The sequence below is a fragment of the Pogona vitticeps genome, chromosome 3 (genome assembly GCF_051106095.1).
Source record: "Pogona vitticeps strain Pit_001003342236 chromosome 3, PviZW2.1, whole genome shotgun sequence".
NCBI classification, from domain to species: Eukaryota; Metazoa; Chordata; class Lepidosauria; order Squamata; family Agamidae; genus Pogona; species Pogona vitticeps.
Genome location: NC_135785.1, coordinates 160,337,144 through 160,361,080, shown reverse-complemented (window position 1 = coordinate 160,361,080; position 23,937 = coordinate 160,337,144). Strand labels below are relative to the sequence as shown.

The window sequence follows — 23,937 nt, the reverse complement described above, 5'->3', positions numbered from 1 at the left end:
TGAAAGTTAAACAAACAAGAACATTTGTGTTTGGGGCATTTAGGATGCCAGGGATGGGCAATTATACATTTTATTTTCGTCATTCTTCTAATTATAATTGCTACAGCTATACAAACCATGATTGTCTCACAGAAAGCATAAATCTAGAAAGAATATATGGAGAGCTTGTTTAAATATCCACATCCTTTTTCTTTTGCATTATAACTTTCTTCTAATTATTACAAGATAATAAAATTAATTCCCCTCCCCATTCACATACAAAACAATATAAGGTGGCTGGTTTTAGACAGTACTGAACACCTAAATAGTCTACTGAACTTAGTGAGTTCTGTGGTTTTTCAAAGCATATGAAAATGAGAAAGAAAGGAAACATCAGAATTACTTACACCGGGCACATGCAGTGGTTCTTTGTACTGAGACAGTCTACCAATAGATGGCAGACCAAAAGATTTGTATGGATCCTGAAATGAAATTCAAACACAGTGAGGTATTAACTTTGTAAGACAAAGCACAGGAAACAAGGTTAGGTCACTGGGAAGCCAATCACTTCCTCCACTTTAATTTTGGACCTACTATATTTTGCACTCAAAATGTCTTATTTTGGGGGGAATATGAATTTGCCTCTTCAATTCAAGTCATGGAAGGTTTGTTAAAGCTAAAACCTTCCTGCTGTGCCTTTATTAAACCAAGGGCAATCTTTCTAAGAGAAGGCACAATGGTAGGGGCATGGAAAGGGAACAAAAACACATCACACATACACACAGAGAGAGAGACCAAAATCCCACAGACAAGTTGCACCCACAATCCAATGTTTTCAGAATCACAACTCAAATAAATTACTAACTTTACAATACTGAAGTACAACAGATAGCATAAATACAGATTTTGTGGCATTCAATGTAAGAAGTATTGGGACGTTTCTGTCATCAATTGCTATGTTCATCCTCTCTCTTCAAATTTCCAGTTATCTATTCAAACGATTGTAAGCAACTGAACAAAATACATCTCACCAAAATACATAAATATACATCAAACCGACAGCAAACACCTAATTAATTCACATTCTTACTTTGAAATTAGATGCATAAAAGCTTGAATTGGTCAGTTCTAAATAATGATTAAAAATAAATCAGGGGTATTCACTACACTATCTGTTCCATATATTATATAAATGTATAGGAATCATATCCTTTTTATAACCACTTAAAAACATGATATCTAAAGTGAATTTATTAGAAAGATCATATCAAACATTATATGAAGCTGAAGGATCGTAATTATACAAGACTCTTCTTCCATACACAATATATACTTTTTTCTCACTTTGGAAGACTTTCGAGGAAACAAACACAAAGAAGAAGAAATATACCCCAATTCTTGGTCAGTTGTGCCACTGGCAAAGGATCAAACTGAAATAAGAAACCTTGGGTATTTTTCTACACCTGGCACAACAGCTTCTTCCACAACCATTCCCTCTCCCAGCTGTTCAGGTTTTTTTTTACCTCAGCATATACTCGACATTCAACTGCCCAGCCATTTATGGGAATATCAGACTGTTTGTGCCTGAGAGGGTAACCCTTAGCAACACGGATCATTTCTTGAACTAGGTCCAAACTGGTAATGCATTCTGTGATGGGATGTTCAACCTGCAAGGTCAAGAACTGCAGTCAGTAGGTAGCAAAACAACTAAACTCAACACCACCACCACCACCACCGCCTCACACACACACACACACACACACACACACACACACACACACACACAAATAAACAAAAATATTGAAAACTTGAAAGGGAATCATTTACAGTACTAGATATTCTGCCTGGCATGTAGATACTGTACACAGGAGAACAAATCCCACATTGAAGATGCATGGCAAAGGAAAGATAGAGGCAATAAAACAAAATGTAACTGAAGACAATGTTGAAATTACACATCATATGTATACATACAGAGAGACAAAGAGAAATTATTTAATTAGGAAGGGTGATTTTTTTCCCCCAAAAAAATGTAGGGACAGAATCTTAAAAGGAGAGCTCCAACTTTTAATCTACACATACAAAGTATTTTTTGACTGAAATCTCAAAGTAGGTAACTGATAATCAACCCATTCTGCTACACTTAACATGGCATGTACAGGAGCAGCCTACAATCTTCCGCAGAACCAGACTAGCCTAAGTCTCACCCATACGCCTGCTTTCACTAACCTGTCCTGACAAGCAACCAGATTAGCGTAATCTTACATCAGTGCAGTGTAGCAGAAATGAGCAGATGGATCCTTCAGAAACCGCCCCCCCCTTTTTTTTTTATCTGTGTAGTGCTTAACATGCACAATGGCTGAGTTGGACCAGTAGAATCACTGTGTGCTCTCAGCAAATAGCTGCTAACGGCTTGGGATGATGCTGTCATGGGAATACCCCTCATTCACAGTTAAACTAAGCAGGAGAGCCAGTGTACAAGTCTCTCTTATTGTCAAGACAGATTTATATACATGAGAATTTAGTTTGAAAAGCATAACTTAACCCATATGGAAGAATTATAAAATGATAGCTATTTGAGAAACTTAGTAGCCAAGTTATATTAAATTGATAGGTACTCTATCCATGTTAGGTTTATAGAAAAAAGAGATTATTGAATTGTGATTTGTATGAAACATATTTTGGTGGATATAGTCATATATTTAAGAAACCCAGTTTCACAAGGGTGTCTCTATTCAGAAATGTCAGAACCATATGTAATTTATGAAAAGAAAAAGGTCACTGAACAAACTAAGTATCTCCTTTCAAGTATATTAATTGAAGAACATTTTGTTTATTGTAATACCCCTACAGTGGGTCTTGGAGATAGATAGATAGATAGAGAGAGAGAGAGAATAAACAGATGGCACTCATAATTAGTCCTTTGTGAATTTAAGAATTTTACAGTACCATATTTTAAGACAGACTGACACCTTTAATGACATCACTGAAATAAGCAATTTTAAACGTCACAAGAAAATGCCAATGTGATTATGTTGTTTTGCAGGCTATTTCTGGGATTCAGTGCCAAACACGTAATATACCACCAGGTGTGCCAAACCCAATAATAGTACTTGAGAACCACCAAAAAAATTCTACATCTATCCTACAGTGTTAATCTCAACCAAGCTTCTACTGCTAAAATTTCGTAAATTATCAACATTTTGAGAACAAGAGTTGATTTCCCAGGACTTCCAACTGTTATTTTATTTAAGTGCCTCTGAGATAACTGCACCCTCAAAACCATGTTTTGGAAAACAAATGAAATCTTTGTGAAGGCATTTTGATTATTTAACTTTATCACCCATTTCCTTGAATTATCATCCCATTGTGAAATACAATAACTCCACTATGGAGTCAAGTTTCATTGTTAGTGATCAAACTATGATGAAACTCCTCCGGAAAGCAAAATATTAGCATAGTTTATTCTCAAAATACTTACTAACATTTATTTAATTTTCTCTTCAAAAGAAATCTTTGGATTTATAAACATAATTGTCTATTGCGTCAATATGCTTCCTTTGTACAAAGCAATGAAGGGGAAAGGGGGAGGGAACAGTACAGGAAATGGAGGAGATGTTGAGCATTTCAGTAAGGCATAAACATTTTTCTATATTTAAACGTTTTGCTGTTTTACTATAATGTAGTAAGTTTAAGACACAAATTGCACATTGTATATGGAAACAACATAAATTTAGAGCAAGTATGCTTTTGCACAACAGGATTAAATAGCAACAGTATCCAGCATCTTATTGAGCCTTCTATGAGCCAAGACTCCCAATATGAGACCACACAACTTGTACAAAGATTGCTGCTGTACAAGCAATTAACTCCATAAAGAAAACCACTTGCACAAGTTTCATGATCCCATAGTACTGAACAGGACTTTCTGCTCCACCATCATTCACTCAACAGGGTACTGGCCTCTGCCATTAATGTTACCTTTTCCCAAAGGCTCTTGATGGCATGTTGGTCACTGCCTAAAAACTATTAAACTGTAAATACCAAACTGTATTCTCCTAAAATGAACAGATTCCCATAAAGCACTCAATTCCTTAGTTGCATTACTTTACATTTTCTTATATAGAAACTCATTTGTCATTTTGCTGCCCATTCTCCTGGAGAGATCCTTCTGGAGCTCTTCACAATCCCTTCTGGTCTTCACCACCCGGAAAAGTTTCATGTCATCTGCAAACCTGGCCACCTTACTGCTTATCCCTGCCTCCAGGTCATTTATGAATAGGTTGAAAAACACTGGTCTCAGGACAGATCCCTGGGACACACTGCTCTTCAGCTCTCTCCATTGCAAAAATTGCCCATTGACACCTATTCTCTGTTTCCTGGTTCTCAACCAATTTTCAATCCATGAAGACCTGCTCTCTTATTCCCTGACTGTGGAGTTTTCTTCACAGTCAAACGCCTTGGTGTTTGAACGCTAAGGTGTCAAACACCTTGGAAAGTAGAAAGCAAATGTGGGCAATGGGAAGAAAGGGAAGTTCCATTTTGGGAATGTTTGATCTGGACAAATCCATGGTTAGGTATGGAACTGAGAATTCTGGAGTGAGTTTATTTTGCCTTCATTTCCTTTATGTTGGAGTAGGCAACTAAGGTCAGATGAGCGGCTAACATTATCTTGACATCTCCAGAAGAACCTACAACTTTGCTGATCACACATATATTGAGACATGGTATTACTTCAAAACAAGGAAATCTTTGCTCTTGTAACAGATCTTGTAACATGTCATCTTTGCTCTTGTAACAGATGAACTGTGACATAGAGAACAAAGTAATTCTCACTTGCTTTTCCTCCTCACAAAGCATCTGCCTTGGTCAAAAAAAGCAGACCACCATCAGACCTTTGAAAACGGTGCTTGCACAAAACCTAATAATTTGACATGATTTATTATCAACAATGCATGGAATATTATAAAGACATACTATTGGTCCAGTGGAACTGTACTAAATTGTTTCCTATCATAAACCGAATAAAATCAAATCATGTATTTGCAGCAGCTCTTATCAGATCTTTCTTTTCAGCATTCCTAAACTACATGTTTGATAAAGCATAGATCAGGATAGGATCTGTTTCAACAACAGATCAAAGAGCATGCTGTAGAAGTTTGACTTTTTTTTAAAAAAGTGACAGCCAATGTGGTGCAGTCAATGGAATGAGAGATGGGGCTCAAACCCCACTCAAACATGACCATGGCAATGGTACAATCACTCCTTAAATATTTCATATACAGTGGTGCCTCGCTTAACGAGCGCACCGTATAACGATGAAATCGCACAGCAATCCGTTTTTTTGGATCGCTAATGCGATCGCTCAATGAGCTTCAGATAGGGAGAATTTCGCTTTGCGAAGATCGGTAAGCGTTTCGCTTACCGATCTTCGCAAAACGAAGCTCCGACGATCAGCTGTTTGGCGGACAAAATGGCCGCCGGAAGCCTCAAAATGGCCGCGCGCAGTGTTTTTGCGCCCTCCCCTCGCTTAACGAGGACGCGAAAATGGCTGCCGGCCATAGGAAACCTCGCTGAACGGTGAGTAAAGGAGCCTTTTGGAACGCATTAAACGATGTTTAATGCGTTCCAATGGCTTTCCCTGTCCCGTTCAGCGATGTTTCGCTATAGCGAAGGCACCACTGTACCTTGAAAACCCTGTTAGAGTCTATAAGAAGCTGCTTGATAGCACATAGCTATCTTGATAGCACTGTACCGCTATGCGAGGCACCACTGTACCTTGAAAACCCTGTTAGAGTCTATAAGAAGCTGCTTGATAGCACATAGCCAAAAAAAGGAAAGGAAAGGGAAAAAAGGAGGTCAAAATACGGCACTTTCATTCACCATGACAGCCAGTTTCTAGATTTCAAGGACCGTTTTTCAATCTGTATTTCACTTTTCCCCCTCACATTTTTTTCCCTATCTAATGTGTCTTGTCTTTCCAGACTGAGGTTGGGTAAAATATAACTTTCCTAATGCCCTGGACTGCAACATTCAGCATTTCTCACAACTGACTTTTTTTTTTACACCTTTGTAGTTTAAATGGATTGCTTTTTATGCTTTTACCTTTTTGTATCACTTGGTCTGTTCTTCACAGTTTTAACTGCAATTGTTTCTTAGATTTTAGTATTGTCTGAGCGGGAAAATTATAAACAATTATTACATAATCATTAAATTATTTTTATGTAATTAGATTCTCATTATATTATATACTCTTAAACAGTGGCTACTGCTGAAATAGTCCCATTGAATCCAGGGAACCCACAGAGATACTGACCCATCAAATTCACACTGATTCAATGGGCCTACTCTAGTTGCAACTTCCTACTGGATTTCAGCCATTTAAAAGTTTTCTGGGCTTTTTTATGGTTGATGGGAATTGCAGTTCAATAGTATCTGGAGCAAAATGCCAAGTCACAGTCTTAATTTGTTTGTTCTGGTGAGCACTTCTGTTGAGGACTGGCAACAGGGAAACTAGCTTTTTAAAAACTGTTGGATGCTTTCTCCCCACCCCGTCCCTTCATTTTCATAGTTTCATCAACTTAGTTGTATTGGATGCCACCCTTTCTTGAGTTTGGAGGTTATCAAGTAAATGTGATTTGGGGGTGGGGGAATCACTGCTCTGCTTGCTGGGCTTACTTAAATCCCCTTCTTAAACCCTATTGGAGCAGATGTGCTCCCTCATCTGAAAGCACTGGAACAGGGAAGGTCCTTGGAATGTTGTGCACTCTCTCAAAGCAGAGAGAATCATTCCTAGCTGTCTGTCTAGGTGACAGCACTTTGCCTTCATGTCACCTGGGCTCTTGCCAGTCAATCAAGCTCAGTATTTTAATTTTCCTCCCCAACCTACTGCTGTAGCTACATCTGAGCCCTTTAGCTTTCAAGCTGCCCCACATCACCCCACATCCCCACCAAAATGTTTCTGGAACAACCAGCTACTACCTTCCCCCATTAATACATCGTATTTGTTAATCAACCTCAATAAAAGTAGGTTTAATATTTTAAAAAGTACAGCATCTGGTTATCATAGTTTGCCCACTCCTGCATTAAACCTTCTGTCAGGCCTTTTGTATATGAATTACAGGGCTTTATAAATGTCAAATAGGATTATAAAAACAATAAAGATTTAGCACTGAAGTGATTGTATTCTTAGCACATGGTCAACAAAACTGGTCAGATTAATCCTACACAGGTCTTAAAGCCAGCTATGCTGGACTGATTAATAACCAGTCATTTCAACAGTTACTTCAATCAGGAAATCAGATGGCATCTTCAAAAGAATTAAGAGACATGCTTTGCCAAATACAAGACCAACTATTAAAATAAAGCAGCTGATCTGTCAGTATCCAGCACCTAGGAAATGAGAGGAAACACTTTTGATTAGCAAGAAATAAAATGTAAAAACTTCCAACTTCACTGTATTATAATTTTGAAATCCTCTAGCAAGATCAGGTGATGAAACCAAACCTCTTTGATCAGACTAGTCTATGAAAAAAACTGGATTTTTTTCTGACACACAGTTGTGCTGCCATGAATATACACACAGGATGCAAGGTTTAATGCCTACCAAATTATAAAGTGGTATGCTCACTCCTAAAAGAATTATATTATCATCCTCTTTTCTGGGGGGGGGGGGAGAGGCATGTAAAATTCTATCAATCTGGAAGTGGAGATTCTAGAAAGCTAAATGCCCTAAATGCTCAGATTGAGATTATTGCTACCTAAACTTCAATGAGGCATGATGTGTTACTCTCAGGAGATGTTCATCATCTTTACAAGAAAATTCCTCTGCATAATCATGTATCCTTTCACTTATGGTTATTTTCCCAGTTTTCATGACGGTCTTATATAGGGGTATCTTAAATTGCTTGTAAAGTAGATAATTTCAATTACTAAGAGATCATTTTCTTGAAGAAACTAGGCTGAAATCCTGTTCATGTTAATTTCGGCAGCATATGGTTGATGACATCATCAGCTATGGTAATTTTTTGAAAATTAAACATTTCCTCCTGTTCTGAGGCTCCTACGGGTCAGGAGTAATCCCCTTCAAGCCATTTTCAATAATAGATCAAAGGGATTACTCAAGACCCCTAGAAGCTTCAGAACGGGAGGGGAAAATATTTTATTTTCAAAAATTATCCTGGATAATGAGGTCATCCTTACACCACAGAATTTACATGGATAGGAATTCAACCAGTGATTTCTCCACATGAGTGGTGGGAATGTTGAGAAACGGCATCCAAAAAATGCCAATATAATATTTAGCTATTTATTTGTTTTTTTATTTGTCATACCATAATTGGGTCTATTATGAAATGGCCAGAGTCCTGTTGTGCAAATTACACCACACAAGTTATTTGATGTAATCAGCTGCAGCCATGCCATGGATTTACAAGGTAACTTAAAGCTTCCTATTCTCCCACCCCAGGTTCTGATGATCCCTAGTAATTCCCCTGTTCTGAGACAGACTTTGGGAGCTGTGATACAGTAAAGGGAATGGTTTAAAGGCCCCAAATCACCACAGTTTGTTCTGGCATTCTGGTTTTTCATGTTGCAAAATCCCTGTGTAATGCAACCCATAAATTCTCTGTGCAAGATTTCAAGTTAAATTTTTTTTTTTATCAGTCACAATGGTGTAACAAAAAGAAGTGGAAACACTCTATGTGAACCAGGCATGCATATTCAATTAGAACATTAATCAATAAAGACTTAAACTTTTCATAATGTACTTCTATTTTGTCCTGAGGAGGCCTTTGGGAGCCAGAGGTGATGTTTTCAGCCTTTAAATCTTTCCCTACTCCTTTTCACGGTATCCCAAAAGTTTCCCTAGAACAAGGGTCAGGGAACTTTTTTAACTTTTAACCCCCCCCCCCCTAATTTATTTTTATATATGCCGACATTACCCCTTTGATTTGAACCTCTTAATGCACCCAGACGCCTCGTGGGCAGGAGCGGCGGCAGCGACATGGGCCCTCCGGCAGCACTGCACTGGGAGGGGGAGAGGAAGAAAAGTGCAGCTGGTGAAGGCCCCCGTGCTCTCACTTCTCTGAGCCAAGGGCAAGAGAAAGAGTCCAGCTGGCCCAGTACGCCGCCCTCCCCCCCTGCTTTGGAGGCAAGGAGGGCAGGCGGGTGCTCTTGTGCAGTTTATCGCAGGGGCTCGCTCTCCCCCTGATGGAATGCCGGCCTACATACAGCATCATCCAAAATAAAATGCCTGGGGGTAATGAGGACAGTTGCGGCTGCCGCGACCGTCCTCATTACCCCCAGGATTTTCATTTTTACCCCAAATGGGGTAATTTACCCCTGTTCCCCGACCACTGCCCTAGAATATAAAGGATCCTTAGGGATCCCCTGAACCAGGACCAAGGGATGGAGAGCAAACTTTTAATTCCCCTAAAATGTCCATTCCACGGCCATTGCCAATGACAACACCCAGGTTACATCACAGAACTTAAATAATAGGATTCCAGATTTTCTTAGATTTATTTTATTTTATTTATTATTGGATTTTTATCCCACCCTTCTAGACAGGAGTTTAGTCAGAGCAGCTCACAATATATTGTGTATAAACAACTAAAAGCAACAATAAAAATCTTCAATAATACTATAAATAATATACAGTGGGGTCTTGACTTGCGAAATTAATCCGTATTGGAAGGCAGTTCGCAAGTCAAAAAGTTCGCAGGTCAAAATCTGCATTCCCATAGGAATGCATTGAAAACCATTTGATACGTATCTGCTCTCCATAGGGCGGCGCGGGACCCTGAGGAAGGGAAGGGCATTGATTACCTCAGGTCCCGGCGGCGGCCCACAGGTCCCGGCGGTGGCGGCGGCCTTGGCGGGAGGAGAAGGGGAGGCACCGGAGAGCATCCGCCCTCGCACGGGGAAGCCGAGCCGCTCCCGCTCCCGTGGCCCTCGGCAGCCCCGAAGGAAAGTGGGCAGGGGGCGGGTTGGCGGGCAGCCCGGACCTCGGCGCAAGGGCAGGTCGTGCATGGCATGGAGCCTGCCGGTGCTCTCCCACGCCCAGGCCCTGCGCCCCAGACCCTCCTCGGCAGCCCCAGCCGGGGCTCCTGCCTCCTTGCTCCCACACCGGAACAGAACTCGGCCGGCAGAGACACCAGAAGCCGGGAGCCCCCAGGGGCTGGGCGGATACTGCAGGGATCCTTCCTCGCCGCTCCTGGGAGGGCAAGGGCCGGCTCCTCCGGGCACCCTTTGCCAAGCAGGATCGCCGCCCTTCCTCGCGTGGGCCGAGCGGCGACCTCCTGCCTCACTCCCAGCTTCTCGCCAGCGACCGCCCGGCTGTCCAGCAGGGTGGCCCTCGGAAGAAGGTGGCGGGGAGCAGGAGCGGCGGCGGCAAGCACAGCCAAGCTCTGTTCCGGCGTGGGAGCAAGGAGGCAGGAGCCCCGGCTGGGGCTGCCGAGGAGCGTCCGGGCTGCCCGCCAACCAGTGGGGTCTTGACTTGCGAATTTCCCACATTTTTTTTCCCTAAACTTTTTGGTACGTACCTCAAGTCTCCGTCTGCAAGTCAAAATGGATTTTTGCGGACGGAGAGGTACGCAACTCAAAAAGTTCGCAAGTCAAGCCGTTCGCAAGACCCCACTGTATCACTGAATCCTAAGGTAACTTTGTTGGGTTATACAAAAGGATTTTTAATGAATCAAATAGTGAAGTGGTCTCACTTACATGTTGCTGTTAAGATGACTGACTCAGCAACAAAAATCAAGCTGCAGTTACATCATGTCCGGACTACTGCAGTGTTGTCCACATGGGCCTACCTTTGGAGAGGGTCCAGAATCTTCACTTGATTTAATATGCTGCAGCTAGGCTGCTAACTTATGCATGGTATCATGATCAACTGACCCCATAAAGATCTTCGTGCATCACCAATTGCTTACCAGCCCATTCAAGATGTTGATTTTAACCTTCAAAGCCCTAAATGGCTTTGAGTGTAAGGCACAACTTGTCTTGTTATGAGCCTGAGTATTTTACAATTTAATTATGTGGGCTACACATTCTGCCCCCCAGCAAGTAATCTGGGTACTCAATTTATCGACCTTGGAGAGATGGAAGGCTGAGTGAGCCTTGAGCCAGCTACCTGGAATTGAACCCAGGTTGTGAGCAGAGTTTTGGTTACAGTACTAAAGTTTAACCACTGTGCCACAAGGCTCCTAGAATGCAGCCTCTTCAGAAATGTTTAAGCTTTGATTCAACATCTCTTTAGACTGGGATATGATGATTAACTGGGCCTTCTATGTTGTTTTTAACTGTACATTTGGTTAATTTTAATTGTTTTATGGTGTGGTGGGGTTTAACTGATTTTATGATTTTACAGTTAAAGATGGTTTTATTTCTTTTTATTCTTCTATGAAGATATTAGATGCCTAGAGTGCTACTTCCTAGTGGAAAGGGTAGAAAGAAAGAAATATTTTTTAAAAAAAGCCCTGTTCTGTAGATAACTGGTTTAATCATATGTTGAAGAACACTTTGCTAACTATAGTGATAGAGTCTCAGAAGATGCAAAGAAATTATTTGCAAGGCACACATACATTTTTACAACCAATGGGCAATGTTATGCGTTGGAGTGGGAAAGTGAGAAATGGACAACGTAATTGTAAACACAGCACAACTGCATACTCTCTTGGCTCAAGAGTTAAATTTGGAGAACGCTTTATGATAATTAGTTCTTAATAAAAGGACAAAAAATCTAGATGGTGACTTACACATTCAAAGTTTAAGGCTGGAGAAAAGTGACAGATCAGTTAGGAAAACTAGCAATGAAACCAATTAAATTACTAGTCACCAACCTCAAATAATTAGAGATCATACACAACCAAGACAGAGAAACTAGAGAAATGTACCTAACACTTTAATTAAAGGTTAGTGTATTTTCCATAAAGTTGTGAAGTATTTAAATAAGTTTCTCAAAGTTCTTGAGATGGGGTTTTCCATCTAAAACTTTCCTCAGCACTCTTGGTGATTTCACATGAAATTTCAGAACAGACATAGGCTGTATGTACCAAAGGACAATGGCTCAGTAGAGATTAAACACCCAGCCATAGTTTTCTGTTATAAAAAAAAGGGAATAACAAGTCTTGGACATACTTTCCCCTACTTTTCAGCCCCCTACCTTTGAATATGAGTAGATCTTTTTGTTCCCTATGTAATCGTCTATCTATCTATCCATCCATCCATCAATTATGCTCTCTTTTTCCCAGAACTACAATCCAAGGCACCTTATGATATAGTTCAGGCTTGTCCAACCTGCAGCCTGTGGGCCGCATGCAGCCCAGGTCGGCTCGTAATGCGCCCCAGTGCAATTTTTTATTTTTAAAGAAATTCCATAGTTTCAAGTTACACTGCCGGCGCTTGCGGCCGGAATGCAGCCGGGGCATGTCACAACAGTAGGGGGGAGAGAGGGAAGGAAGGAAGGAGGAGAGGGGAGGGGAGAGGGGGTCTGCGTGACTGCATTGCGCCATCCCCGTCAATAGGTGGACCCCCTCCCGGCCCCATAAAGCCGCCGGAGTCGAAGCTGGCAGCCTCTGCTGTCTGAGATCGCAGCTGCCAGTAAGCATGCTTGGAGCGCGGCTGTGGAGGACAGCTAGAGCTGACCCGCCATGCGGCCCAAACCAAATTTATGTGCGGCCCAAACCAAATTTTCATCTTCTAATGTGGCCCAGGGAAGGTGAAAGGTTGGACACCCCTGATATAGTTGAAAACAGTTATCATTAGAATGTTGCACAGATACACAAACAATGTAACTTTTAGAGACAAATTGCCATAAATCAAAAAAACTCCATAGACACAGCCTGTTGAACTCTGAATTGTGTAACTCAGTATACACCAGATTATATCTATGGAGATTTCTTAACTCACAGCAACTTGCTTCCAAAAGTTATACCCACTCCTTAAACAAAAAGCAAAAACAAAGCGTGCTGCTTATATACTGCCCCATAGTGCTTCAAGCACTCTCTGGGTGGTTTACAAGTTAATTTTGCAGGCTACACATTGCCCCCCCCCCCCCAGCAAGCTGGGTACTCATTTTACCAACCTCGGAAGGATAGAAGGCTGAGTCAACCTTGAGCTGGCTACCTGGGATTGAACCCCAGGTCATGAGCACAGTTTTGGCTGCAGTACAGCGGTTTAACCACTGCACCACGAGGCTCCATCTCATATACTTCAAAACCCTATTACTGTCATCTTCAGTTGGAAGTCACTTGACAGCATTTACTTATTTATTTATTCAATCATTTTCTTTTCATTTATATACCACCCCATTAGTGCACAGCACTATCCTGGGTGGTGTACATATATAAAAAACAAATTATCACAAAACAGTAAAAAAAATATAAAATATAAAAGCCAAGATGAGCAGCCAGCAGAAATAAATTGGTTATAACAACAAAATTTAAAAGTACATTTTTCAGAATAAATATAAAATTCTGTGCTGCTGCATTGTTTAAGTCCTGTGCAGCTCCTAACCTTGTATTCATATCAATTTCCAATACCTGAATGTACTGGAAAAGATTTGTATGAGTTTGTTTATCAGTATAAGTGTTCTCCCAACGTTCACTTCAGCTGCAGTAATTTATTTATTTCTAGAAATATTGATCTGTATACGTGCACAGTTAAAGCACACAGACACACCGTTGTGCTCCTTTTTGTACAGGAGAACAAGCCAGATATCTTAATGCTGTATATCAAATATGATAAGTGTTAAACATTGCTACACTTTTACCATATCACAAATATTCTCTTACTCTTAGTTTGCTATGGCTTTGAGACAGCAAACAGAAAAGCATGCATGCTAGTTTTATTATTAAAATATAATTTTTCACCCCACCAGCTTCCTAAAAGTAGTGCAAAAAAAAAAACCCTCCCTTAACCTTTTCCAGTACCTGAAGTCTAGTGTTCATTTCCAAGAAGTAGAAGTTCTTTTTCGAGTCTACAAGGAATTCCACTGTTCCAGCAGATGAGTATTTTACTGCTTTGGCAAGAGCTACAGCTTGTTCTCCCATTGCTCTGCGTGTCTCAGGATCCAAGAAAGTGCTAAAGAGGAAGGAGGGAAATATGTGAAGGTTTTTTTAATTGGTAGCAAACTTGACTGATGTTTTTAGACATCCAGATACAAGAGAAGAAAGTAACTACAACCTCTATCAGACAGTCAAGAACAGCTTTAGAAATTCTGTTGCTTCTATTGACACAGAGCAGAAGCCATTTTTCCAGTCCTAGGATCTTTTGAGGCCTGCCAGAACAAGATATTTCCTTCCCCACCCCCACTGCCTTAGTTTAGAGAAGAACTGTGTCTCCAGAGGAATGAGCCTCCCTTGGAAGTGGGTGCTCTGCAACAGCTATAGGAGAAGTGCTGTTGGATCTCTACTTGATGCAGGGTAAATATGCCAAAGGGGGGTGGGGACATGTTTCTAAAAATATTCACTCAAATCTATTGATCAAGGTTAAAGTTGATAAAGCCACTTATTTTGAAAGTGCCAGTTGATAAAAATGTTTAAATATTAGTCTTGTGGTTATGTCAAAAGAATATTTCTTATAATAACTATCCTTCATATTTCTCAAATTACTTAGTATATTATAAAAAATAAAGCAGTATTAATAACTGATAGAATTTTAGTTGTTTATATGGGGAGCAAATACATGTGAGAGCAAGCCTAATAAAGAGTATGCATACGTCTTTGTATGCATGTAGCTTCTTCTACTCCAAGAAACCCAGAGTTATTAACATGAGACTTTCAATGGTATCCCAAACAAGAACTAATGACATTAAGACTTGTTCATCTTAATCAAAGGTACCATACCAACTGCTCCCCTATTCTCATATCCCATCTTCTCAATAGATGAGGTTATGCAATATCTCCAATCTGCAATGGTTTATGCATCCATACACAATGTGTAGATGTATATATTTTTTCTCATGCAGAATGAGTTGACATTATAGATAGCTGGATATTTCAATGAAAAACTTGAAATGAATTTTTAAAGTTTAAAACTGAATTGCAGCAATGCTTCAACTTTAGCCTATAACACTGAATCTGACATACAATGACAGTAACAGCTTGCATCTTAAATTATTCTTTCAACTTTACCCTAAAGCTGAAAGTTTTAATTTTCTGTTTTTCTTACTTTGATTCATCTGTTCCACACAGCATGGCTCTCCCTTTCCTCTCCCTGGGCACAGCTGTTTCTCCTGCCCTAGAGTGCAGTTGTGGAATCCTCTTGGGATTCACTCTTAAGACCATTCCCCAGCCAGCCAGCTTCCTCACTACAGGATGCAAAATATATCATCTTCCAGAGGCCAGAGGCTTGCAACTCAGAAACACACATTTTGTCAATACTTCTTCACACACTATTCCAGTGGTGCTTCACTCAAAACTTTTTACTAACCTGTGCAAACCTTCATGACCTCTACCTACCAAATCCTGGAAGAAGTTACTTCTGCCCTCACTCTTGAGTTCCAGGTATCTAAACATATTCAGGGTTTATTGAAAGCCAAATCCACCCATCTGTCTCCACTCATATTCTCTCCATTTCTAAGGAAAGGCCAACCATTATTATGTTTCTTATTGCGCGATACCAAAGAAATGTAGTAATCTGAACAGCAAGGAAGTCAGAAAATAAGTCATGCAACTGGAGGCAGTTTCTGCATTCCAAGGGGTTTTAAAATATGTGTTTATTGTATTCCTATGAAAGAGCTAGGCTGCATAAAAGAATAAAGATAAATAAAGCCAGTGTGCCTGCTCATCATATAACAAAACATGACAAACAGGAAGGAAGGAAGGAAGGAAGGAAGGAAGGAAGGAAGGAAGGAAGGAAGGAAGGAAGGAAGGAAGGACAGAGAAGAGAAATGGCAGTAAAATAAGAAAGGGGAATGAACGGTGGAACCTCTACTTATGAACTTAATCCGTCCCAGAAGATGTTCATTAGTTGAAATGTTGGTAAGTAGAAGAAAAATTTCCCATAGGAATGCACTGAAAACCATTTAATCCATTCCGGCTGTTTTTAGATCTTAAGTCGAGGTGCCATTCTTAAGTCAAAGCATTAGTTCCCATAGGAACTAATGCAAAGCCAGTTAATCCATATCTACCACTAGGGGACAAGGTGAACTTAGGTCAGAAAAAGGTTGGTTGGTTCTTAAGTCGAGGCTCTGTTCTCAAGTTGAAGCAATTTTTCGAACGGAGCCGTTCTTAACTCAAATTGTTCTTATGTAGGAACGTTCTCAAGTCAAGGTACCACAGTATTTCAACAGCTTCTGAAGTTTTAATTTGTTAATCCTTCTGAAACACTACTGCTATATGTTCTATTTTCTCCTTGAAACTAAAAAACAAAAACTTTCTTTGGTAAACATGCTATAGAGTACCGAGGGCCTGCTCTACTAATACTCATGAACCCACTGAATTTCTGTTTATTTTAGAGGTGCATCTCTGACACACACACACACACACACACACACACACACACACACACACACACACCCCTATCTGTTATTACACACAAGCTTGGGTCTGCAGTATACCTTAACATGTGCACAGAAGGTGCATTTTGCCATGTATTGGCAGCTACATGCACAACCTGGGATGTTGCTTCAAAGGGACCTCAACTAATGGGTGGGGGAAGACTTTTCAGAGACCTGCTCCTACTAGGAAAAAGTCTGTGACTAAATACAAGCAACACTGTGTTTCTCTACCCTGTTTCCCAGAAAATAAGACCTAACCTGAAAATACTTTAAGCTCTAGTATGATTTTTCAGGATGTTCATAATATAAGTCCTACCCCAAAAAGAAGCCCCAGTTAAATGAAACTTCGTCCTGCACCATTGTGCAGCAACCAGAAGAAAATGACACGACTGTATTTGAATAAATGTAGATCGTTGTACACGAAAAAATAAAACATCCTCTAAAAACAAGCCCTAATGCGTTTTGGGGGCAAAAAATTAATATAGGAGCCTGTCTTATTTTCATGGAAACACGGTAGATCAGTGGTTCCCAACCTTGGGTGCCCAGATGTTCTTGGACTAAAACTCCCAGAACCATTCACCACTAGCTGTGCTAGCCAGGATTTCTGGGAGCCTCACTCCAAGAATGTCTGGGGACACAAGGTTGGGAGCAACTGCTCTAAATCAAAGGGGTAGAGAAACATAATGTTGCATCTACTTAATGACTGAAGTAGAACTAGGAATCAGTGTGGTATGGTGTTTAAACAACTGAAACTGGCAGTAGTAAAAGAGAGCCAAAGTAAGTCTGGATTAAGCCATGAAACTCACAGAGAGATCCCAAGCAAGCAAAGTCATCCTCAGTGGATTGTCGTGAAGTTAAAAATGAAGAGGAGGATTAAACAGTATCTTGGAGGAAAAGCGAGAGGAGAGTCATGCAAGTTCCCTTGAATTCACTGGTAGAAAGGCAGGGTGTAACAAACAGTAAATGAATAGTACTATATTTATTTAAACATGCAATTTCTCTAAATGTCCAGTCCATGGCCCAACTCAAACTAAGAGTGTAAAAGTTCAATGAAACTATATCATATAAACAGGAATACTGCAATGATTAGAACTTATTTATTCATTTTGTTTAACAATTGTCCTAAGAAATATGGACAACTTGAAACTAGCAACTGATTTATTGATATTAATTTTCTTGCTATTCAGATTTTAGACAACTAAACACTGAGAAATATTTATTCACATAGAAAAGGACATACTCACCTTGGTGCTTCTTCAATCACTTTCTGGTTTCTTCTCTGAATAGAACATTCTCTTTCATTCAGCCATAATGCATTGCCATGTTTATCACCCAAAACCTAGTGGAAGGTCACTGTTAATAAATAAATGCATTGCTTCTCTCTCTCTCTCTGCCTCAGTACCATCACTGACAATGGAAATATTCCATTCTATTCATAAAACTATACAATGGCTGGAATCATGTTGTTTAGCATAAGTAAGCTGCAACTAGAGTGGACCCACTGTATCAACAGAATTTACAGAGGAGTTCACTAACCAAATCCCCACTGATACATTGGGCCTACTCCAGTTGTAATTTACTACACTGACCTACAGAATTTAGATCAATACATATTTCAGCAAAGTATCTGTTTTGCATTCACATTATTCAGAGTTGCTCATTGCTAGCTTCACTGTTCCATTCCAGGAAAAAGCTCAGGCTGGTAAAAAAGTCTTAGGTTTCCAAGAACCAAGGATCCACACTTTTGGTATGCCCATTAAATAGGAGAAACCCATGCAATTCAATAAAATGCTCTTAAAATTCTTCTTTGTTTCAAAAACAAAGGCAGCTACTAACTAGGAAAAACTTTTCAATCCTGTATATTGCATTAGAAAATAGTCCAAAGTGTTCTAAGTAACATTTGGATTCTATTCATATTACTTTGTCAGCAGTGAGTTGAGTTACTTTTTATCTAAGCTTTCTAATATATACACAAAATATCTGTTATATGAAGTTATTGAACTACTGTCAAAATATATATATGACAGAAGTTACAAGAATTCTTTCTGTGTTTTTGACCGGAAAGAACAGAACTTTAAGGAGTTTTATGTACAATATAGATTTCTTGTCAGACAATGTTAACTCATCACTAACCATATCTATTATTACATTCTGCATATTAAGAGACACAATTCACTATGCAGAGGTTATGGTTCTTCAGCTAAACCTTTGTTTCTTACTATACAAAATCACGTTTACTAAATAATTAAGAAAAGCAAACAAAAAGACAAAATTTAGCAATCTATGTTTTGCAACAGCAAAATATTGGTAAGGATGACACAAACCTGAATTTCTATATGACGAGGGTTATCAATAAACTTTTCTATTAATAATCGATCATCGCCAAAACTTGAGGCAGCTTCTTGAGAGGAAAACCTAAACCCTTCCCTTCAAGACAAAACAAATGAAACACTTAAAATCAAATATGCATAAGCAGACTGAAAAAACATCTCTGGCAGTTCATGCAAGAATACAGCCTGTGCTCACAAAAAACCTCAGGTACAAAAATACAATAGTTTAGGTACATCATTTTGAATTATACTCAGAACAACTTCTCTTTCAGGGGAACCCAGATTAGTCAGTCCCATTCCTGTTCTACTTCCACTAACAAGCAATGGAGTATTATTCAGCCAGACTTTGGGTAACTGACTGGCTGCAGAAGGAAGTGCTTTTACAAAGGTGTGCTGTGCTTACAAGTTTATCCCTCTTGTAGCTACTTGCCTAACCTCTTCAGTGGAGGCACTGAGAAGTAAGCCTTCCAAAATGCCCAACTGGTGCAGGCACGTATGGAAGATGATTCTTTACGTCAGGGATGGGCCACTTCCATGGGTCAAGGGGCCACATTTGTCCTACCAAAACTTACTGAAGGCCACATGGGCAATGAAAGCAAAATTCAGTTTATCCCATGAAAACAAAATGCCCAGGGCATATGTCTTGCTTCTAAAGCTAGTTACTCTTCAAGAAGTTTCCAAGCGGCACCTTGGAAAACACGTCGGTGCACCCCATCTGTCTTATTTTGTGGGGAATCTTGCTGCCATCATGCCAAATATGATGGCAAGAAACACAGAAGCATCTGGAATAAAACATAGAAAGCCCACATGCTTAACAGTGCCCATGCCTCCTTTAGAAGTTCTGTCCACCATGCTGTTTAAGACTCTTTTCCTAATTAATTTCAGTGAGTGCAGACCACATCAGTGAGGTTGTGATTTTTTTGTCCTGATATGTGTAACTGACACTAGGTCTTGTTTGTCATTCTGTCAACCACTCATCTAATATGCAGCTCTCCACATTCCTTACATTTTCATTATACTGAAGAATACAATGTTATTTTACTTCTTATCAGTTCACCCAATTCTGGATCATTTATTAATAAATTGTGAAAACTATCAATTAACTTCCACCTTTGTTTCTGCTTCTTTAGCTTGTAACTAAGTCCTAAAAATAGGTATTCTTTCATTTTTTTTCTTTCTGAAGTGTACTGGGAGGGGGGTCTCCTGTCTCTGAGTTCTGGGAAGATCATGACCAAGATCCCATTAAATACTGAGCAAAATAGCTGCATGCAAAGAAGCAAAGATGCAAAGAGAAACAAGTTAGCCAGCTTCCATAACAGGCAACTTCAGCATTCAGAGGGGGCTCATGGATATCAAAGTTGGATTCAGGTTCCCAACTGGCAATTGATGGGCACATCAGTCTGCCAAATCACACCACCTTGCCAAATTATACCCACTGGACCAGACACACTCATAAAAGGAGACATGGGATTATTCTGTATGTGAACAAGTAGAATGTAAAGTTGCTTATGCAAAACAAGCTGCATGAATGATGTACTGGAAAAGGAGCCCAGCCTCTGAGTCTATCTATACATGTTACAGATTTTGTTTTTCATACAGATAAGACCAAAATGTCAGACTGCACAACACCAAACACAATCTCTCAAGTGCTCACCACTTGCATACATTTTATATTCTTACCAAAAGATTTTGTGTCATTAAATTCAGTATTATTTTCACTGTTAAGAACAAGACTACTTTTATTTGTTTGTTTGTTTTTTGTTTGTTTGTTTATTGGCTTCCTTCTGTAAGCATTTTGTTAGATGATTCATACAACTGGTTTTAGTTAATTGACGCATATGCTGATTTAATTTATTGATTGCAGTCCTTGTTCGTTTTTCTTTTGTTAAAATCAATAAGCCTAATTATACAATCTGTACATCTTTGAATCCTAGAAGTATGCACACAGCCGAAGTGAAGTATTAAAACTTATTTTTATACTGGCTTATAAAGGCCCATTCACTTCTATAAATGTATCCTGAACTGCAAAGCAAGGCAGTGAACTTGCTGTCATTCTAAGCGCTCATATTTTCTTACACTGGCAAGTGCCCTGATTTTGGGAGGGGAAGGCGGGAAGCATTTTTCATCAAAATATCCAGATGAATCCATCTGCCTTGCTGACCACAAGATAGTGCTGTCAACTAAGGGAGATGAATCCTTTGGAGCTACAGCAGCTGTTTAACATTCCCACTAAGCGACTGCTCTTCAACTGGTGAAGCATAACCCAGAACTGGGTCATGCACTGATCTATAGCGGATGAAGCAGCTGCAACACCCTCCCTCCTACCTTTTCATGCTTACATTTTAAGGAAAGGAAAGGAAAAAGAGAGAACAGAAAGGCGAAGAATACAGGGGGAAAATGGAAGCACATGTGGTTAAAAAAAAGAATTTTTTCTGTGAATTAATTGCATGCCAGAAACAAATCATTACTTGCCTTGAATATGTGGTAAATTGCCACATTACTCATGATAGAAAGGTTACCTACCTGTATTACTCATGATAGAAAGGTTACCTACCTGTAACCATGGTTCTTCTCGGTGAACCTCTGTGAATACACACAAAATGGGTTGTTCTGCGCCTGCGCAGAACGTCTCAGAAATTTCTAGAGCTTCAAGAAGATTGACAATTAAGATACACCCCCAGAGTGCAAGCTCCGCCCCTCCAATCTTCCCCTCAGTTCCTTCCATAGAACGCCGCTGTCAAATTAGCATAAACATATACCTAGACAACATGACAGACAGAAGGGAGGAAGGGAGGGATGTGTGAATTCACAGAGGTCCACTAGAAGAACCATGGTTACAGGTAGGTTACCTTTCTTTTTTCATAATGGCCTCTGTGAATGCACACAAAATGGGTGACTGACAAGGTCACTTACTGCATGGTGGGCCGTCACGGCAGCAGAGATGTCAGGATTGCCCTGCCAAATGCAGCATCATTCTTAGCCCTGTGTATTCGAAGTTCCTGACAGTGTGCTCCCCATTCTGAGGGGCTGGCATCTGTAGTTTCTCGTATCGATAATCTTAGTGGCTTGAAGGGTCTGCCTACAGTCAGATTCGGGGTGGATGTCCACCAGGTAAGTTGGTCTTCCAATTCTGGAGTCATTATTAAACTTTTCTATTGATGAAAGGGGCGAATGGGGATAGAAACCAAGCCTGGAGTGACCTCATTTTGAGTCTTGCGTGAGTGATGATTGCAGTTGTAGAGGCCTGAGACCTAGTAGGTGTTGTGCTCTGCGTGCTGATATGCTCTGTGTGTTGTGTGCAGTTGGAACGGACGAACAGCTTTTTGTATCTTCAGAATTCTTTGTAGAGGCAAGAACACTCTTGTTTTTATAGAATCCAGATCTGCCCCTATGTAGCTGATCCTTTGTGAAGGTTCCAGCTGAGATTTGTCAAAGTTTATTTTCAGACCTAGCCTTTGCAGTGTGTCCAAAGTGATTTCTGTAGCTTCAATGGCTTCGTGATATGAACGAGCCACTATAAGCCAGTTGTTGATGTAAGGGAAGATGGTAATCCCTTGGAGTCGAAGATGGGCCACTATAGGATCCATGCATTTTGTGAATGTTCTTGGAGCTGTCAATAGCCCGAATGGTAGGGCACAGAACTGACATGTTGCATTCTGGAATCGAAATCTCAGGAATTTTTGATGAGTGGGGCGTATCAATACATGGAAGTAGGCGTCCTTCAAATCGATGGCTTCTTCATATATATTCAGGAAACCTTGTCTTACGTCCTCAGGAACCAACTGAAGTGCCAGTAAAATCCGTAGCCAAAGTTGTTTTTGGTAAGCCCCCAAAGCTGTTTGGTAATTTGTGACATGGAGGAGGAATGAGACAAGTGAATAAATTTTTCCTCCAAGTACCTCTAATTTTCTGCCCTCTCTGTTTATTGGAGTTACATGGGATTTTCCAGTTGGTCTTGAGCAGCTAGGTTCAACTACCAGAGAGTTGGGGATAGGATGTTTGAGAAGAAAATTAGTGTCATCCCTATGGACGTGGTACAAATTCTCTGTGCGTCTAGATATAGGAGCTGACGTGGATGGCTGGTTCCAAGTGTCCTTAATAATATCCATTGAGGCTGATAAAAATGTTAGGCTAAGTGGTGGAGATCTTTATTGGTTTATGTCCCCAAATATCAGATCCTCTGTAGGTGGAACAGGTTGTCCAATGTTTATTTTGAGGGTTTTTGCCAGTCTTGAAAGCATCTGGGAATATGATGAAAAGTCCTCAGAAAGAGAGGAAGCATGGTTGTCAGCAGCATCAGATTCAACTACCTCTCCGTCTGGTAATTCTTCCATTGATGGTTCTTGAGGGACATCATTCTCAGGAGCAGAGTAGTCAGGTGAAAATACGTCCTCTTGATCTGAGGTCGAAGTATGATGAAGCCTCCTATGTGAATATTTGTCAGCGTCATGTGAAGAAGAAGTAGTCTGCTGGGAAGATTGCCCAACAGTCGACGCCAAAAACAGAGGAGCTGGCTCAGCTGGACACTTTCTAGCATCCCTGGTGATGTCCTTTCTTTTGTCGATGTCGAGATGTTTTCGACACCCATGACTGCGGGGAGATGTTGATGGAGAAGAAGAGGTGGAAGAAGCGTATACATATTTCACCCCTTCCTTCTTCTATGTCTCTCGTTCGATGTCAAGGAGGTGTCCGAAGAAGAGTAGTCTCTTCGGTGTCGACATCGATGTTTTTTATGCCTCAGTTCGTAATGGTCAGATTTGTCAGATCTCTCTCTATGTCGGCATTGAGATGACCGAGGAAATACCACCACCTCACGTCGAGGAGATCGACGCCAATCCAGAGAAATATGTTTGGTCTTGTTTGATTGCTTTCAAGACGGAGAGTTCGGTCTCAAAGCAACAGAAGACACCAATGGAGCCAAAGATGCCCGCCCAATTGACACAGGACTGTGAGGGGCAGAAGCCAAACCTGCAGTAGCACATGCAAGCTGGCTCGGCGTCAGAGAGGAGACGCCTTCAGGTGGTAATGGCTCAGCTTGTCTCGGAGGGAGCAAAGGTGCTGCCTCCAAGAAGGACTCTCGATCTCGAGAGGAGTCTTCAAAAATAGGAGAAGGTAGCGACGCAG

The 23,937-nt window shown here is 40.4% G+C and overlaps 1 protein-coding gene across 3 annotated transcripts in view; it reads right to left on the bottom strand.

The window, feature by feature from the left end:
* The window catches only part of PCCA (propionyl-CoA carboxylase subunit alpha), a 314,567-nt gene that overhangs the window by 180,994 nt on the left and 109,636 nt on the right, over positions 1–23,937 (bottom strand). For all 3 annotated transcript variants that reach the window (XR_013544059.1, XR_013544058.1, XM_072994650.2), the window contains exons 10-14: positions 18,808–18,910; positions 17,728–17,822; positions 13,914–14,064; positions 1,503–1,646; positions 387–461 (exon numbers count right to left, since the gene is read on the bottom strand). Coding sequence is in view for 1 of the 3 variants with exons in the window: in XM_072994650.2 (XP_072850751.2) it covers positions 387–461; positions 1,503–1,646; positions 13,914–14,064; positions 17,728–17,822; positions 18,808–18,910 (568 nt within the window). In the remaining 2 variants the exon portion in view is untranslated. The remainder of the gene's footprint in view (positions 1–386; positions 462–1,502; positions 1,647–13,913; positions 14,065–17,727; positions 17,823–18,807; positions 18,911–23,937) is intronic.